This window comes from Tympanuchus pallidicinctus, unplaced genomic scaffold (genome assembly GCF_026119805.1).
Source record: "Tympanuchus pallidicinctus isolate F22 unplaced genomic scaffold, pur_lepc_1.0 scaffold22, whole genome shotgun sequence".
In the NCBI taxonomy this organism is placed as follows: Eukaryota; Metazoa; Chordata; class Aves; order Galliformes; family Phasianidae; genus Tympanuchus; species Tympanuchus pallidicinctus.
In genome coordinates this window covers 17,665,611-17,684,643 of record NW_026294739.1, presented here as the reverse complement: position 1 = coordinate 17,684,643, position 19,033 = coordinate 17,665,611, and the positions used below count along the sequence as shown (strand labels likewise).

The 19,033-nt window shown below is 35.2% G+C and overlaps 1 protein-coding gene across 4 annotated transcripts in view; it reads left to right on the top strand.

The window, feature by feature from the left end:
• Positions 1 to 19,033, top strand: part of NAALADL2 (N-acetylated alpha-linked acidic dipeptidase like 2) — a 287,821-nt gene that overhangs the window by 193,713 nt on the left and 75,075 nt on the right. For all 4 annotated transcript variants that reach the window (XM_052687257.1, XM_052687255.1, XM_052687256.1 and 1 more), the window contains exons 6-9: positions 24 to 167; positions 5,940 to 6,032; positions 8,440 to 8,645; positions 9,899 to 10,018. In XM_052687257.1, coding sequence (XP_052543217.1) covers positions 24 to 167; positions 5,940 to 6,032; positions 8,440 to 8,645; positions 9,899 to 10,018 — 563 coding nt within the window. The remainder of the gene's footprint in view (positions 1 to 23; positions 168 to 5,939; positions 6,033 to 8,439; positions 8,646 to 9,898; positions 10,019 to 19,033) is intronic.

The window sequence follows — 19,033 nt, the reverse complement described above, 5'->3', positions numbered from 1 at the left end:
CTCTTTTCTGTCTGCCATTTAAGATGGAAACTACAGGCAACATCGGCTGAACCTCACTGCACTGTTAGTGCAACCAATTTCTGCAGCACTTGCCAAAAAACTCGCTTCGATACCTGAGAATGGAGTCCAAAAAGACAAGTGTGTACCTGTGCAAATGTCAAGTACAGGTAATGCTTTTCAAATGTTTGTTGTTTTTTTTTTCTCTTAACTATGAAATATTCTTCAAGAGTTCCACATTTGTTTTCTAGAACGGTGTATTGCCAAGAGGTTTAGCTGACTATGAGGATGTTTTGCATAGCTAATTTCTAGAAGAGGTTATGGAAAAAAATAGAACTTATGCTCTTAAAAAAGACATATGTTCCTTTATCATTGGCTACCTTACTGTAGTTAGGTATAACTTTTCTCTTTTGCTAGCATTCAGCTAATATAAGTCAATATCTGAAGTACGAAGTCTCTTAGCATAAGGCATTAAACTCTAATTCTATTGCTACTGACTTAAAAAATCCCACTGTCTTTAGATATCTTCACTAGGGAGCAGTTATTACAGTTTGTTAGGCCTTGTTGAAATGCTTAAACATCAAGGCTGTGGGAGCAGTATTATTCTGTGCCTTTTTTTTTTGTGTGTGTGTGTGTGTGTGCCACTAGCATAATAATTCTAAATAGTGTTGTGTCTTTCTGTGTTCCTTAATTTTTATCTGCTGTAGAATAAACACTGTATTGTTGTCTAAACCTTCAGGCACCTTTCTCAACAAATTTCACCAGAAAAACAGTCATCATGACAAAAGTGAAATGACTTGAATAGAGCTAGATGAAAAGAAAGGATGCATTCATCTTCAGAGATGATGCCATTAGCAAACTCTTACAGATTATTGCTTGAACAAATTTATGGGTTTTTTGGAAAATAAAAGTGAAAATACAGTCTTCCAACAAAAGTGATGCAATGCGTTACAAGGGAGGAACACCTTTCAGATAGCATTCCAGAAAAGCTGTATGCAGAAGTAATAATTCTGTCTTGATTTCTGTTTTATAATAATCTATTTGTCACTATTAAAAAAAAGTGTAGAAAAAAAATATACCTTTTATTATAATGCCTGTTATTTTAAGTGATTTTAAAGCAATGGTCTTGGACTTGGGGAGACAAATTAAATTAGACACTACAACCTCCACTAAGTGCAATAATAATTGTAAACGCAAATTTTAAGGGCAGGCATATGTACTGTATCATTTATTTATTGCCTTTGGAAAGTTACTGTGGAATAGGAATACAATAAAACAAGTCATAAAAAAGGCTGATTAATTTTATGACTTGTGTTAGCGTTTGTAGTTATGTACGCTAAAAGTAAAGGCAGTAGGGCTGCACACTTCGTGTCTTAAGCTGTTGTTGTTAGGACAATTATTGCTCTCCATGCATGGCTGACTAGATGTTTTAAAGATAAGCTGACTTCTCAACAACAAGTAAACAAAGACTGAATAAACAATAATTTTTTTTTTTTTTTAAAGGAGCAGTTAGGATGTGTGAAGGTTGCTAACACTGTATTTTTTTCAACATCTGAAATGCATGATGGAAGTCACGAATTTGGGTTGTCAAAAAGTACTCATTTTTCACAAAAAGCTGCAAGGAGTTTGTTTTTCAAAGAGGTTTGTTTGGAGGCTGCAGTGTAGAATCACCGGAGGGTAACTTATTCTACCTTTTGTCCAAGAGATGTAGTGTTTGTTTTACCTCCCTGAGAGGGTGGGAATTCTGTGTGGCAAAAGATTTCTGGAAAGAATATTCCAAGCTGACTGTTTAGAAAGAGTCAATCCACGTCCTCCTTTTCTGGTGAACACAGCAGCCTGTTTCCAATTTCATGTAAAGCTTTTTAACCACAGTAACTCATGTGCCTTTTCTTTTTTAATCTTAATTTATTGAGTCAGGCGGCTCAGTCGCAACAAGCCTTGCTTATTTCTGTAATGCATTCATGATACATTGTGCTTTGAAATAACAGTATGGCTATCAGTGTCTGGACCGTATACTTTCTGGAAGTGCTCAATAGTAGCTCTGAAGAGATTAAAACAAAAAATTGCTTTCATGATAAGAAATCTTGAATAACTATTTTATATAACAATAACTAAAGTGAATATGCTGAACAGAGCAGGGCGTATGAGAACAGTGAAGACTGAATTTGTGATCTTCCTGTTGATTTGAAGAAGCTTAAGGGAAAGATTTCACATCTGACATAGAATTCATCATTTTTGTCAAAAGAGATGAATGGGCAATTCAGATGAATGGTTGGCTTAAAATTTGTTAGAATAAAATGATGATCATTCTCTTATCAGTATGTTTCAAAAAGCCAAGCAGCAGATTCATCAGTAATGATTAAACATTTATATATAGTTTTCTCACGCTGCCTCTTTTTTCCCTTAGCCTTGCAATTTTCAAGAGATGTGATAGAGGGAGGACATGGGGGGAGACATCTGAGATATATCAGATACTTAAAACCCAAACAGTGGAGAGTGAGAATTAAGTTAGTTACTAGCTTTGTATTAGTTGAAGTCAGTAATTAGATTTGCTTTTTTGTTTATTATGGTGCTTCTTTTGCTAATCCTCATTAATCTTAAAATTCTGTGCTCCCATGAACTTTTTCAAAAATGGGTAATTAGAAGGAATTTAAGAAGTATTGCAGAAGAGCTGTACGCTTCTGAAGCCGTTTTTTGTTGTTGCTTAGTTGTTATTTGAGAGAGAGAGAGAATGTTATTAGGATATTGGCTGGAACACGGTGCTTTGGTTTCAATTGCTATAAATTAGGCAAAGAAGCTCTCAAATAGAGCAAGGTTATAAAATAAATATAAAGCATTCTCAAAATTCGTAACTGTCTTTGATACCGAGTGTGGCGCCTTCACTCCGTATCACCATGGGACAAGGTTCAAAGCGAAACAAGAAATGAGGCGCACCTGATTACTTACTATCATAGAATGACCTGGGTTGAAAAGAACTTCGAAGATCATCCAGTTTCAACGTCCCTGTTATGTGCAGGGTTGCACCCTGCCACATAGCCACCAGACCAGGCTGCCCAGAGTCACGTCCAGCCCGGCCTTGAATGCCTCCAGGGATGGGGCATCCACAACCTCCTTGGGCAACCTGTTCCAGTGTGTCATCACCTTCTGAGTGAAAAACTTCATCCTAATGCCTTTCCTAAACCTTCCCACTATTAGTTTAAATCCATTTCCCCTTGTCCTATCACTGTCAACCCATGTAAACAGTAGTTGTAAACTTAGACTCCAGGCAGTAGGTTGTTATTCTATAGTTTTAAAATTCTCAATCAAATGAGTAGGAAATAACCATGCATTCTTAAACTCAGGTAGTTTGAAGACATGACAGTAATTTGGTATGAGGTAACTTACAGATTTCAAGTTATATAAATACATAAAAATACCAACAAAAGTAAATGCTTTTCTACTTCAGAAATAAGTTCTGGTTTACATAAAGTCAAGGTATATCCTGGGGTAGTATTAAGTTAAATTCTCCTCATTTTTCAGAGAATGCAGGGGGAAAAAAAGTTGTCAATGCCTTTAAAATACAGTATTAGGAAGTGAGATTTGTTGCCAGGAGTATCATAAAGGGATTAAATTTCACTTCTGCTGTGTACTCCAAAGACTGCTTTCAGCTTTTTCATCCAATGTACTGAGCCTTTAAATCCAAGTCACTGTAAGCTGATTATTGCAGTACGTGTCTGTTAACTTGACTATCTGATTTCAGAATGTGTGCAGACCTAAAATTAATTTCCTATTTCTTCCTTGTCAGTTGAAGACTAGATAGCTGATGTTGATTAAGGAAAAAAGAGAGTAAAGTCACTTGTTTTCAAAAGGATTTATAATCTTTTTGAAATGGGGTCTAAAGAAACATGTCTGAAGTTTTGTGTCTAGAAGAAGGCAAATCAGTTTGGGCTTGGAAATATTTTTCTAGCAGACTATTAAACTAGCCCTAAGCAGGCTCTATAATGGCTCCAAGCAAGGAGATAGAAGAAGAGCTAACTTGCTTAATGTAGGTTAAATTTAACCTGCTTAATCAATGTGGGTGCCATGAGCTGTTTTCAAACTTCTTTAAATGACCGAAACATGAATAAAGGTACCAGTTACAGTGCTGGGAGCCCTCCAGATTAATGCATTTTTAAATTAAAGATGTAGTAAAATTCTAGAACAGTATCTGCAGATTTGTGTAGCAATCATTTCATCACGATGTTGATAATAAACTTTGAGTAATTATATCAGAAGGCAAAAGGTAATTATGACTTGTACCCAAATTTATTATTAACTTGCTGTGATAATTATTGCAAAGTAATATGCTGTGGTCTGTTTTTAATGAACTGATTGGCTTTCATATTCTTTACTGCTGCAGTTTTCACATAAAGGATGATATTATTGATAGCAGATAAGGTTTTGTCTGAGTAAAATAAAATGAAATAAATATTCTTGGTACATTTTATGAAGTAGAAGAAAAGATTGTATATCATTTTGCTTTTCTCAAATATTAGTGGAGGAGAGTGAGTGAAACTTTTATGTTAAGAGAATTTTAAAGTAAATTTACCAGATGAAGTACCAGCAAATGAGCCCTGAAGTATCTTAGAGATGTATTATTTTGATTTTATATGTTGACTAAACTCTTTGCTGTAATATTTGGTTTATTTTTGGAAGCAAAGCCAGGGAACAAGCTGTCAGCAGTGCAGTGGGAGGATAACAGCCCAGGTGATAGAGAGCAAAACGATCAGTGGAATATTTTAATTTTGGTCTGTGATGACAGTTGGGATGTGGGCATTGAAGCTTTGCCCTTAACCACAATGTGCTGTTGGTGGTGCAGTGCTTGGGCTGTCACACCTTCCTGGGATGTCAGGGTGACACTATGGCCACTGTCAGGCAATTGTTAGCATTTAACTTAGAACAGTTTAAGACATTTTGCTTTTCTGAGATAGGAGTTATGACCTTTCAGATGAGGTGAATGTTAATAGAGTCTATTATAATGCAAACGCAACATTTTAAAGGTATCTGCAGTGCCCTGTAGTTGGATGTTTTGTTCCGTTCCCACAGACTCCAGGAGTCAGAGTAGCTAATGTGTCCTACCTGGGGATACATGGAATGGCAATAATTCTCTACGCAGAACTGGACTTTAAAAACAAACAAAAGTAACTATTTTTAATCAAATGCATTTTGTTGGCCTTACATTGTGCCACATGTCAGTTGTGATGACAAATCTCATATATACTGGCTGCTTTACAAGCTTTTTTACTTTTGTAGTTATATCATTTCCTCAACCAATACCTGCTAAGCAAACAAAGCTGTGTTCTGCTGGCATAAGGATGTCACCAAAGGCTGTTCTGGCACAGTGGTTACTAATATGAAGGTGTACCTGTTCCCATGTCATTTAGCATATGATTCTTCTGTTTTTCTTGTTAGGGTTTTCTTGTTTGGTTGTTTTTTTTCCACAGTACTGTCATGTAAATGAGGTATAATTCTGTGAATGTTAGAGAAAGATTGAACTGGGGAAATGCTTAGGCTGGGGAAACCTATGAAGATTAAAACAATTTTATCACAGAATTTTGTTAATCCTACTTGTGTGGTTTTATTTCTGATTTTGGTTTGCTGGGTTTTTACTGCTGTATTCTGTCAGCATATATTGGGTGAATATAATGTTGTTTTTTTTTTTTACCTTAAGGAATATAAACATCTTTTAAGATTACAAGTTTAATGTTTGCTACTAAAATTCACCTAAGGAAATGCCTTAGTAAGCCATGTTTCAATATCTGATTTCTTGTTGGTAACTTTTATTTTTAACCTTTTTTTTTTTTTTTTTTTTTTAGCAGGAATTTACATCTGTTTTACAGTTGTGGTCTGCAGATCTCTTGGCTGCATAGGCAGAAATTTAACGTTTTCTAAGGTGTTTTTTTTCTTATTGTATCTCTTAACAGACAAAAAAATAATCAGTCTCAGTATTCAGTCAGTCACAACGTACAAGACAATTTCTAATGTTATTGGATATTTGAAAGGATCTGTATTTCCTGGTAAGTAGTCCTTCATCATTTGAATTGATTATTTGTTTCACAATGACTGGGAGTCATTGCTGAGGTCGCAGTTCTACTTTGCCATATACTGCACGAGTAACTATGTTGGTGCTTTTAATTATAAGATATGCTGTATTGCATGATTTGAATTAACACATGAGCTGTCTATATGATTTGAGAATATATTTTGATTTATTTTGTAAATTTAGCAGAATTTTGAGTTAAATAAAGCTATGACTCAATCCACAGCGTCCCTGCATAACTCACACGCCTCTCTGGAATCAAAGTGCCTGGGCAGCCTGATCTCTGCCTTAATTAAGCATGTATTATCAGATGTGATTGCAATGTACTAAAATCTGTGACTAAGTTCTTCATCATAATTTCTGCAGCCCTATTTTGTGTTAGACTCATGCCTTAAGCTAGTTTATACAGCTCTATGAATAATAATTACTGTTCTGTATGCCATCAGAATTAAGCATTAAGAACCCAAGGGTATTTGTGGTATAAAACAAAAAACTCCTTCCTCTTTTGATACTGTATGTAGGTAACATAACGAGAACAACATAGGAATGAAGATCATCTTGAGCATATTCTGTGTGTGACTAAATTTACCTAAAAGTTGAAGTGTTTCTACATCATTAATGAACACTGTTCCTGACTACTGACTTACTGCCAAGTGTTGTTGACCCAATCCAATTCATACTGGGTAGATCACGTCATCATCAAGACCGTGACCACATAAATACCCTTTCACCATCTTTAAAAGAAAGGGTGACAATTTATCTACAGTCTCCTAGAGCCAGGACCACTCATTTCATATTTTATGTGATACAGTGGGGAAGGCAGCGAATCTTAATTTTTATACCTGTCACTGAAATAATAAGTGATTTTTTTCTGAGCTCAGTGCTGCACTTTTCACTAGAATGATTTTATTTTTTACAGCAAGCTAGAACATAAGTAGCTCAGTGGATTTAGTTTCAGTAAAAGATTTAATGTCTTAGAACAATTTGAAGTTACTAGCCTGCTCTTGCTAATGTTTTGTAAATAGCTGTCCTAGGATTTGAAACAAAGTAACTGTCATGTTTAGACATACTGTCTGCTGTACTGTGAAATTGAAGCAGGACAAATAATAAAAAGATTTGGAACTAGATGATCTTTAAGGTCCTCTCCAACCTAAGCCATTCTATGAATCTGTGATAACTGTTCTCCTGGTCTTTCTCAGTGCCCTGAAATATGGAAAGAATATCTATAAGGGTTGACATTTGGGGAGAGGTTCTTCACTATGTATCAGAATACACTCAATTAGTAACCTGTCAAAGGCGTTTCCTTTGTGAACCCATCTCATACAGAAGGTCTTACAGTGGAATAAGTCATTCAACAGAACTGTGCGTGGACTTATTAAAACACATCAGTCACACTACTAATTCATTTTGTTAAATACCATATCGTTCTTTTGGAAGCAAAGTTGTTTCTTTAAACTTGAGAGTTAATACTTGGAATCTGTGATAATCCTCAAGAGATTAATATCTAGTATAATTTCTCTGAATGAAATGTGATTTATTCTTTTTCTCTGTATAATTGTAAACACTCTTTATTTCAGGATGAAATTTACTGCCTTTCATTTTATAAAATTTGTATTAAAAACTTTCTTCCAGTATCACCAAAACTGCTATTTCTGACTTACCTTTCTTTATCATTCACTATCTTTATTCCTCTGTCATGTTTCTTCTCTAAACCTGCAGTCCAGGTCTTTTCAATATCTCCCTACCTGGAAATCTAAGTCCTGATATCTAACTATTCTGGTTACCAACTTCTCAACTGCTGTTTCTGCAATGTCATTTTTGAGATAGGGTGGTGAGCACTGAACACAGTCTTCCAGGTGAGGGAGTGCAAATACTTTGTGTATTTTTTCCATATTACTGATTGTACTGCTACATCTTTTATTTTCTTTTCTGTTCTTTTCTTTTTTTTTTTTTTTGGGTACTCATATGTATTGAAGATATTGTTTCCCAGTTACTTGTGTTGTTGTGTTTTTTTCCTAAACAACACTAACACAAGCATGGAACTTGATTAGATTATCTGTATCTCAAAGTCCTGGCTGTAAAAGGGGGCATATACCTGATTTATAAGGAGAGAAAGTACTAAGCAAACAGTGGAGAGAAGGGCACGGGGTAAAATTAGGAAAGTACAAATATTTATTAATTTATTTTTAAGTGGTATTCACAGTCATTTCTACTCTATGACTGTCTTGCACATGACCATATTGGCTTTTGTCAGCAACGTTGTATTGTATTAACAGCATTACAGACTACTAAGAAAATTCATCTTTTGTTTCTGTAATTCATTTAATGCCAGTAAGTATAGGAAGATTCTTTTCTCTTTTTTTTTTTTTTTTTTTTTGTTTCAGACAGATACGTCATCATCGGTAGTCATCACAGCAGTTTGAATACTTACAGTGGACAAGAATGGGCCAGTAGCACTGCTATCATAACAGCATTTATACAGGCCTTGATGTTAAAAGTTAAGAGAGGATGGAGAACTGACCGGACCATTGTGTTCTGCTCTTGGGGAGGAACGTCGTTTGGGAACATCGGTTCATATGAGTGGGCAGAGGTAAAATAAATTTAGAAGAAAACATTGCAATTATTATTGCATTTGTTGAGAACATGGAGGTACTGTGGAATTACCTTATAGAAATTACTATTTATTAACTGGTCTGTGACAGCTGTCTGTGGACATTCACACATTCCACTGCACATCCAATGAAACATCTTTGGAGGCAGTTTCTGTGGAGCAGAGTGCGTGTGATAGGAGGAGAACCGTTGCATTGACTACACAAACATTTCAGTATCTCATGACTGCCACTGGTTCACTTTCTATATATTTGTGCTTAAAAGGTAGCTGCCATCTGACAAGGAAAATTCCTTGGGCTCTTTTCCATTCAAAAGAATATAAATCAGCTCTGTGAAAGAAAATACCTCATCAGTCTTGTTTAATTATATATGAATGGAATTGATTTCAGTTGAAAAATTAAAGAAGTAGCTAACAGATATGTTCATGGCTGCGGAATTAAAACAGTAGAGAAAATGAAGAGTTAATTTATTTTTATCATGCTTGAGAAGCAGCGAGCTGCCACTGAAGTTTCATACTTCCAAAACAATTATTCTTCAAAAACAAGAGGGGGTGAAAAAATCAAATTGAAAAGATCCAGGCTGGAAGCAAAATCTGTTTAGTTCCACTTCAAGTCAGCTTTACATCAGATGTAATTGTGTTACACCCCTTCTGTTCAGTATGAAGAGCCACTTCATGCAAAGAGTAACTCATTACTGAGGAGGCAAAGGGTGTTGTTTGTTTTTTTTTTTAAGAGATAATAATTGAAACAGTTTGTACATACTTTTTTCTTAGTCTGAGACATAATAAAGTGACAACACTGAGAAAGTTATGCAATTTAAATCTGAATTTGCTCTCTAAAAATTAGAGTACGTTTAACTGTTGATAATGATTGCTTTTGAAGTTTGTCTTCTTTCAGGCATAAGTGTAAAAGGCCTTCACGTTGTTTCACAGTATGTAATGTTTTCATTTTTGGCCTTACAAGTGTAGTTATTTTTAATTCCTCATAGGCCTATTTCCATTTTGTTGAGCTGATGTGTGAAATGGAATTAAAACTTCTGCTATAGAGAGAAATAACACTAAGATACCCTTTGAAGTTTTTAACAGTGTATTGTAAAAACAGTAGGTAAGTATTACTTAGGGAAGCACAGAGGACAGAATCATAGGGTGCAGTTTTTCCCTAGAAGGAAAGGAAATGATAAAACAATTAATTATAACCATGTGTAGTAATAACTGTTGCTCTGCTTGTGTTGTAGGATCTCAAGAGAGTTCTTCAGAGAAATGTTGTGGCTTATGTTAGCCTCCATAATCCAGTCAGAGGCAATTCAACTTTACATCCTATCGCATCCCCTTCTCTTCAGCAACTGGCAGCAGAGGTTAGAAATAACATATTTTCTTTCTTGTATAGCTTATGAGGTTGCACAAATAATCCCCTTGATACTGGTTCAGTTTAAGTAATTAAAGGCAGACATTGTTTTGCTTAAGCAGTTTAATTTTAACTAATATACATGAACAGTTTTTACTAAGTAAGCAGGTTAAACTTGATTTTAAAAATTTTAAGAGATTGGAAGGAGTAACTTACATGCTTCAGCATTTCATTATTCCAAGTCTCACCAAACTTGCACTCCCTGCAGCTTTTGTACATTTTTGCGACTTAAAAGAAGCATATTTTATGCTCATTATCAAAAATTAGAATTTTCTTTTCCTAATCTGATCTTTACAGACTTTTTCTCATAATGTATTTAAGTCTGTATGTTTACCAGCTGTAATGTGGTACACATGGGGAGAGTACAACTCTCACTCTATTAATATATATTGCATGTATGTCAGTTTCAGAGCTCACCTACATCTTTGTGACTTGCACATAGTCAGGATATTGCATGGTTCTGCTGCTATCAGTGCGTGTAGGTTTTAAACTAATGACCTCATTGCTGTTTCTAAGATTGATGCCCTTATTGATAGTTAAGATGAAATTATAATATCAGATACGTACTAATATATGAAAGCAATTTAAAATAGAATGCATGAAACAGACTTCTAATTAAATTTCATGAAGCATAGATTTTAGATGCTTTTTCTATAAATTTGCCAATGTAATATTCATTACGTTGTTCTGATTTTTCTTTGACTTGCCTCTGAAGCAGCTGGTACTAAACACTGCTTAAAGTATCAGCTTTAACTAAGTGGACCTTAAGACTGATAATGCTTGGCAGTTTTTGTCAAACTAAATCAGTAAAATGATCTAATATTGGACAAATGGCTTCTTAATAATGTTTTAAGCACTTTTCCTGTTTCCTGTCCAGTGATTAGATGATAATTTCAGAACAAAACAAAACAAAAAGATTTTTATTATTTTTATTTTTGGAAAATGATTTGTAGTGTTATAAATGTGTGTACAGGTTTTCTGGATATGCCTGTTACAATCCTATTACACCTGATAGTTATTGTGTTTGCAAAAATGCTGTTCTTACAGGTGTCTATCTTTTTTTGCTAATTTGTTGGTGTCTCCAGACCTATCTCCATGAAAAAAGGTATTTCCCATTTGACAGGAATAAATTTATTACTTCAGGTCCTTGGCCTACTTGCTTGAATTTTATTTTCTTTCTTTGAATTCAGAATACAAACCGTGACCGTCATTCCAAACTGTGAATGCTCTCTAGACCTGTGCAGCAGCAGCTGCCTTTATTATCTGATTACCATTTTGTTAAGATTTAATTCTTTTATTCTAACAAATACCATACTAGTGGGAGCATGACAGTTTCAGAAAAAAAGAAATCTATTTCCACTTCAATTCTGTGGTGAGTTTGGACGTGATGTTCCTTGTATTTTATAATTCTAGTAATGGCCATTGTGTACTGTCCAAAAGTGCCGACACAGCCTCTCCTAGGAGTCCTGCCTTTTACAAGAGAATTAGTTAGTGGTTAGTTAAACATGACTAGTGTTTCATATTTTTCTTCTATATATGCTCTCCATCTCATCTCTGTTTCTTTAATGTGTAAGGCTGTATTCTTGCAAATGTACCTCTTCTGCATGTTTACCCTGGAGCCCCATTTAAAAAGGACAAAATGCATGTAAGGTAATCTGTAAAATTCTGTTTGTAGGATAATATTATATGTAATTAATGCAGTGTCATACTTTCTGTGACATTGAAAAGATTTATAGGAATTACTGATTCTGAGCGCTGGCCAGAATTCTAATTCACGTCAAATATTATGACAGTGATGGAGAAGCCTGGCAGAGATCTTCATATGTTCCCATGGGTACTCACAATTTGCCATGTATCTAGGAGTCTTTCTCTGGGAGACAGATCTTATAAAGAATATTGATGTTACTTCAAGCTCTTGCCAGGCATACAATGTAATTATAGATTTATTTCAAAATTATGGCAGTACAAACGTTGTAAGATCTGTCTTTCTGGATCTCAAATCATCTTGAAAAAATGACAAGTCAACTAACCACATAAGATTCTTGTTAACATATGAGGTAGCAAATAAATGCTTAAAAAGTCCAGCAAGAGACGAACATTATTCTAATTTGTATTTAGTGATTCTTCATGGAAGCAGTTCTCTGAATGTCAGTGTGTTAGAAAAGAAGTGCAGATGAAAAAGGAATTCAGAATTAAGAATATCAATCTTTCTATAATTTGTGGGTTCATGGAAGATAACTTCCATGTGCCATTGGATTCAAGGCTACCTTCCTGTATTTGGACTCACTGGTAAATATCATACTTCTGCTGTTAGACTTGCAGATCCAGCTTGCATTCTTTTTTCTGTTTGTAAATAGTATTGCCTTGCAGTTTTGATAGGTGTGAGGACGGGGAGGTGTTTGAACTTGACCATTAAGAACAGAGTCAGGTTTCACTCAGTCCCCACTGCTGTGCTGAAATTCCATCTTAGTAAAGCAAAGAAAGAATGTATTTCTAGGGGCACTTAATTCTTGTCACAAAAATTAACAGATAGGGTAAAGTAGAATTTGTCCTGTGAAAGAAAACTGGAGTGAAAATTAAACCGAGTGTGGAGCACTCAATGAGTGCAGCAAGGACCAAAGCTTACAGAGTACTCAGGAGAAATGCCCTCATGACAAGCAAGTACGTGTCATACAGGAGCGTTTATTTTCTGAAATACTGGAACGTGACTTTTCAAGAGCTGAATTTTGGACACTGTGTGAGCTTTCTGATCACTGTAGATTCCACAAAAATTCTCTTTTTAATTTTACAAGCTATAGGAAAAGGAAGACATTTTAGCTGAATTGTAGTTTGTATGAATATTATAGATACACCAAAACGGAGAGAAGTGAGAAACCTGTTGAGTTGGGTGCTATGTGAGATCTGGTGATCAATGAGAGAACAGGATACGTGCTTGGCCAATTAACAGAGGCGGTGGCTTCTTAAAGATGTTTGACATAAAGGCATTACATCTTTATTTTAGTGTCAGGTTTTAAAAGTGAGCTAGATAATCAGTCTGCAAGTAGCGATTCTACATGCCTATCACTGGAATTCTGGTTGAAACACCGAATTACATGAAGAAGATAATTTAAATATTTGGATTAATTAAGCAAAGAGGAATTCAAACAATTCTGAGTCCTTGACATATTTAATCTCAATCTTTTTATATGACTATGCTAATTAGAGTCCACAATAACAGGAGGGAGATTCTGCCAAGTTATGTTTTTGCCTACTGTTTTTTGTAAGAAAAGTGATTGTTAATTCGCTTGCTCAGTCAGTGAATCACCATTTCTTGGCAGTACATCACTGGTAAATTGGGTTTGGTTTTTTTGGCTGGCATTCATTCTCTGTAAGTAAGGCCGTTAGTGAATTTTTCTTCAGTGAAATTTTCAAGCTAAAAATGAATAATGAAACTTATTAATTTATATTTGATTTTAACCAATTATATGTCTATTGCTAATAAGATTCCAGATCTGCTGTTTCTTCTGGACCTAAAAAAAAAAATCTACTATTCCTCTCTCCTTAGGAACCTTTTAAAGCTATAGAAGAATGGATTAGATGATGTTCTGTGTCAGAAACTAAGAAATGACTTTGCCAAGCAATATTCATGGTAGTTATTATTAGCTTTTAGTAATGAATTAAATGGCATAAAACATTTTTGCCATTTTAAAGTTGGTGTTAGAGTCTGAAAGCATTTATTTCACTTTCAAGTAGAACCAAAATTAAGCTTCTGTATAGATGTTTGCTCCTATTTCCTGATTTTGCATAAAAAATCTTACATTCATATAATGTGGATTCTCTTCCTGTCATTGGAATTTCTAGATTTGCGTTGTCCAAGCAAATTAAATCTGTGTAATGTAATAAACTGTACTGTCCAATGAAACTGTTTTACCTTCCAGAGACTTTGTCATGATGATAGAAAGCTGTTTTCGTAATGATAGAAAACCTTTCAGGTAGTCCAGAAGTAAACTTCTGGTTCCGAAAGAGGATGGGTTGATGGCTCTGGATATTTTAAATTTTCTGCACAACCTCAGATAATCATGTGGTTTCTCTCACTGTTCTTCTAGTAATTATTAACTGTGTCATTGAGTGATTTAATGGCTGTAAACTATACAACGCAAATAGCTTATGGAAAATAAATATGCAAAAATTAAGTGTATCATCAAATAACTGTGAGAAGAAACAACATCTTTAAATCAACATTTTAAGATAAAACAAGTAGTGGTAGTTGTTTGCAGTTGTCACTCAAAATAATTAACTCCAAACACCTCAGAAATATCATAAATCATACTTAGAGAAAACCTTCAACTAAGGTTATGAAACAGTTGCCTGCATAATAAAATGGCACTGAGGGTTCAGAATTGAGGGTGCTTTGGAACCAATTACGTCGTAGCGGGTTCTTGGGGCCACTGAGTTGAGAGGAAAAAAAAAACAACAATCTAAAGTCTTTTTCTGCCTGTGGACTTATGGATTATGGTTGTAAATTAAACACGGAGGTGAATTGAGTTGTGGGCTTTTGGTCTGAGGTTTGTTTTTTTTTCATGGTTCGTCCTGTTTTTTAGATAGAGATCTTTATGTTCTTATCTAATACTTGTTATTGTCAATAAGCAGCAGCTGACTGCAGTGAATACCGGATGAGATCTGTGGTAAGAAGTTATTTCTGCTGTTCCCAAATTTTTACTTGCATCCTCATATTGTTCTCTAGGAGAAAAGAATAAGAGAGCCATTTGTATCTCAGGTTTGAGATGAGTTACTATACAAACCACTTATTATTACTGCTGCTTCTACGATTAGTTGTGATGAGTAAAAGATGAATCAGGTAGCCTCAGGAAAGCTCCCAAATTATCAAATTGTTTCTGATATTCACAAAAAGGAAATTGGATTTGTCAGTCCCTAAAGTTTTGAATTTAAGTAAGAAAATTATTCACTTTGTACACTGAATATCTGCTTCAGAGAATTGATACATCTTCCTCAAAGTTAGTGTGAATTTTACAGTTTGAAATGAATTAATATGTCTCAGACAAGCAAGTGAAGTCTTCATTAACTTTTTTTGGCAGAGGTTGCCACTTGAGGCACATTGTTCTTCAACCAGTATTTTGCAGTGAGTTAAAATGCCAGAAAAAGTGTATGTATATCGGAAGTGAGAGTTGCAACTCAGAAGGAAAAAAAGCACCTAGAAATAGATTTCTCATTTTTATTTCTCATGTTTGTGCACTGCTACAAGAAACAGTATTTTCATTCATTATATTATGATTTAATGCCTCTTCATAGCACAGCAGAGTATTTGGAAAAACACCTCTGCAAGCCCAAGTAGCTGACTAGCAAGTGAATCTTTCAGTGAGCCTGAAAATAAGTGTTGCTTCTGTTCTGACAGCATCCTGAGCATCTGCTCATTCCAGGGTTCCCAAACCTACCCTCTGAGCTTGATGCTCTAGTATTTAATTCCACTTCTAAATAAAAGTGATAAGTCAATAATGATAAAGCCTATGATCATTTCATCTTTCTAACATCCCATACTTCACCGTCAGAGAGGCACAACTTACTCCATGCAGATTTTGCCTTAGGCCCTGGTGCTCATTCTAAATAACACTGTAGCTTTAGGCAAAATATTCTTAGAACTTGACTGAAAGCCTACCTGCGACCTTTTAAAAAGGGAGCTGTGACAGTGTTTGAAAGGAGGAGAGCTCATACATGACCATTAATTGGGACAATGTGTTTGTGTTCCCAGATAACACAAACTGCCTTCGGCTTCAGCGTAAATATTTTGGTTCTTACTTTTGAGGGAAATTATACAAAGACTGCTGCACTTACACTGATGTAAAAGCAGAATAAAAGGTGTGAGAGATTTTAGGATTTCTTTTGGAACAGAATTTGGATTTCCTGTGGAGTTAGATTTTTTTCCAAATATACTCGCTGACATACAGCCAGCTGCCTTTCTTCATATACAGGCAAAATTCTTTTACCTCAGAAGGTAATGCGTAATATTTGGTGAGTAGCTGCTGACGTAAGTGAATTAAATCCCATTGTTTTGAAGTGCCCTCCGGTTATTCTATTTTTTTTCAGAAGGAAAATGAAGGAAAATGGAGAAATATACCAGGAGCCTCTAAATCTTTAATTTATTCCAGCCGCACGAGCATCAAGCTTAAGATTCTTCTGTGAATCCTGGAAACCTGCTCTGCTAGAGTAGTTCCTTGTTTGTGTTGTCCTGGAAGAACTGGATTGCACTTAATGTGCATCATATGGCTGTGTTCAACAATCATTAGCAAGTGCTTTAGTCCAGCAAAAGGGCTGTGTGTTCCTTACTTAAATGAGTAGCAATGTGCTCCACACTGGACGGTTTTCTTTGAAATGTCCTGCCTGACGTGTTCCCCTTTTAAATTGAGGAGCCCGTACCAGCATTATTATTTGCACTGACATTTGAAAATTAGCCTATATCAACATTTCAAACTGCATGAACTGGAGTCTGTACGAATATTTCTCCTAATATGATTTATTCCTTCCCCCTGTGTTTACTATAGCACACAAGCCCAACAAGGAACTTTAAGAATTCAATTTAATCCTTGACAGAGATTTCATCAGTATTATCATTATAGGTCTACATCTAGAGCTTGTTAATTAGCCAGAGCTCCCTCTGGATCTTTGTGTTTGCATCATGCATTAATATTTTAAGGCTGTCTTGGGTCTCCTCCATCAGAGTATTTAGTTTTAAAACAAATGGATAGCTTGCATACTTGTCGTATCAGTGATCTAATGGATTCAGTGAGTACAAATAGATTCAAGCGATGAGCCTTAGGTGGTTATCCAACATTCAGGATTTTTGATGGTTGATTTGGAATTAAACTCCTCTTTGATCTCTGGTTGGGTGAGCTTTCTGGTGCTTTAAAATCATGTTTGTTTAATTTGTGCAAGTTATTTCCTTTTGCGGTCAGGTAGCATTCTCCACACGCTTGCTACAATACCTCTCTGACACAGTGTTAGTTTGAAAGATTCAATTAAATTTTAGGCAAATTAGTTAATTTAGAGAAATTGAAATTTACTGTTGGTCGTTGATAGTGACTATTTAGGATTCACCCTGGTGTCAGTGAATGCTGAGCTCTCTTTACCGTGAGGCAGAAATTAAACTTCAGCCCTTTTTAAAAAACATTTGAGTGCAAACAAATATTTGCTCTGAGGCTTCAAGTAGACTGCGTGCTTGTGTCTTTGTTTTAATTTCCTTAATGCATGTGCTCCGTGGTTCTGTACTCTGAAGAGCATACATTACACTCTGAAGCTGTCTGCGCTTGTTACATCAGGATCAATAGATAATGTACTACAGAGGCATGCTAATGGTAAAGATGAGGGCAGAAACAACAGCAGCTCCCGGGCTCACTGAAGGGAAGATGATGAAATAGCAGTAGGGAGACTTTGCTAGGAGGTAGTGGGTCACTGTTGTTTTCAGGTTTGCCATGCAGATGATTGAGAAAGGCCATTTGTTCTGGCTAAGTTGTAACATATATAGCAACTAAGTTGAAAATAATTGAAAGTAGTTCTTGATATAGACATTCCTCTAATGCTTTTAAATGGAAATCCTTAGTCCCCTTAATGTACAATAATCCCGTTCATCTCCAAACATTATATTGAACTGTAGATCAGAGAGGTTGGGTTGTTTTTGTAACACCATGATTGGCTCAAATTGTAATCTTTTTTTTAGTGTTTTGATAAGTCAATCAGACTGTACTCAAATGTGTTAACATGAAATTCAAATGAAATTTACAGTTGCAGGTAATAACTAAAGGTCATCTACACTGCTGTTTTTATCATAGTCTTTAAGAAGATAGTATTCTTACAGAAAATAAACTACTCAAATTTCAAGCCATCCAATGCCGTAGAAGACAGCAGAAGACAGCAACTGTTAGTATAATAGATGATAATTATCAGTGTTTCATTATTCTGTGAACATGCAGATGCTAAGAGAAACAGAGTATTTGATTAGAAATGTGAGTGCTGGGGAATTTTCCTTTGCTGCTTATGTCTTAATAGCATGAAGATTAGGAGAAAAACACAGCTTAAGGAAAGGCATTTAACTTGTTACCTTTCCTTTGCTTTAAATAAAGGTTCATCTTTTCTTAAAGCCTTAGGTCAGCTTATTATCTTTATTAGTATTATTGCTATTTATTTTTATCAGGCTTGGTCTATAGTTTTGTAAGGAATATTTTATCTTTTTAAAAAATACACTCCTCATAACAAGTTGTTCTAATTTCTCCTTCCTTGTGATTTTTGTATTTATTAATAGATTTAGCATTGAATAACTTAATATCTCTCTCAGTCAGTTTACAGATTTCTTTAAATTTCTTCCTTTTCTTAGCTTCTGAAACTACTGTTTCACAAGTAAACTTGTCTTAAGAACATTGCTGGAATTGCTGGTCGCTCAGCATCTCTGAAGATCTTAGCCTTTACATAAAAGGTCAAATCAAATGGCGTGAACTAAATAGTAATAAGACAGGAGCATTTTCTATTTTTCTACTAATTATTTCTTCCTCAGTAACCCAGCAGTCTGCCAGTGCAAATTTTGTATTGTATGGGGAGCGAGTTCATTGCAGAACATGTGAAGGATGTTTGGTCGTGCTAAATTATGAAAGATCTCATTATAAGATCATTCTAGTGACTTTTTTCTAATTATTATTCCACAATCAGAAATACAGGTAACGGAAGTTCTCAGAATGAAAATAAGCAGGCAGATTATTTCTTTTTCATATTCCAATTTTTGCATATCAAAGAGTAAGTGAAATATATCATAGAGCAAATATATTGCAGTGTAAATGTGTGTGCATGGCTCTCAGCATGGTTCTTTACCTTCTTAGGCCTAACGCTGCCTGGTGCACAATTTCTACAAATAAACTATTAAATGGGATCCATGATTTAGTTTGTTCAGCTGTTTATGCCAGAGCTGCAATCTGACACTCACTGA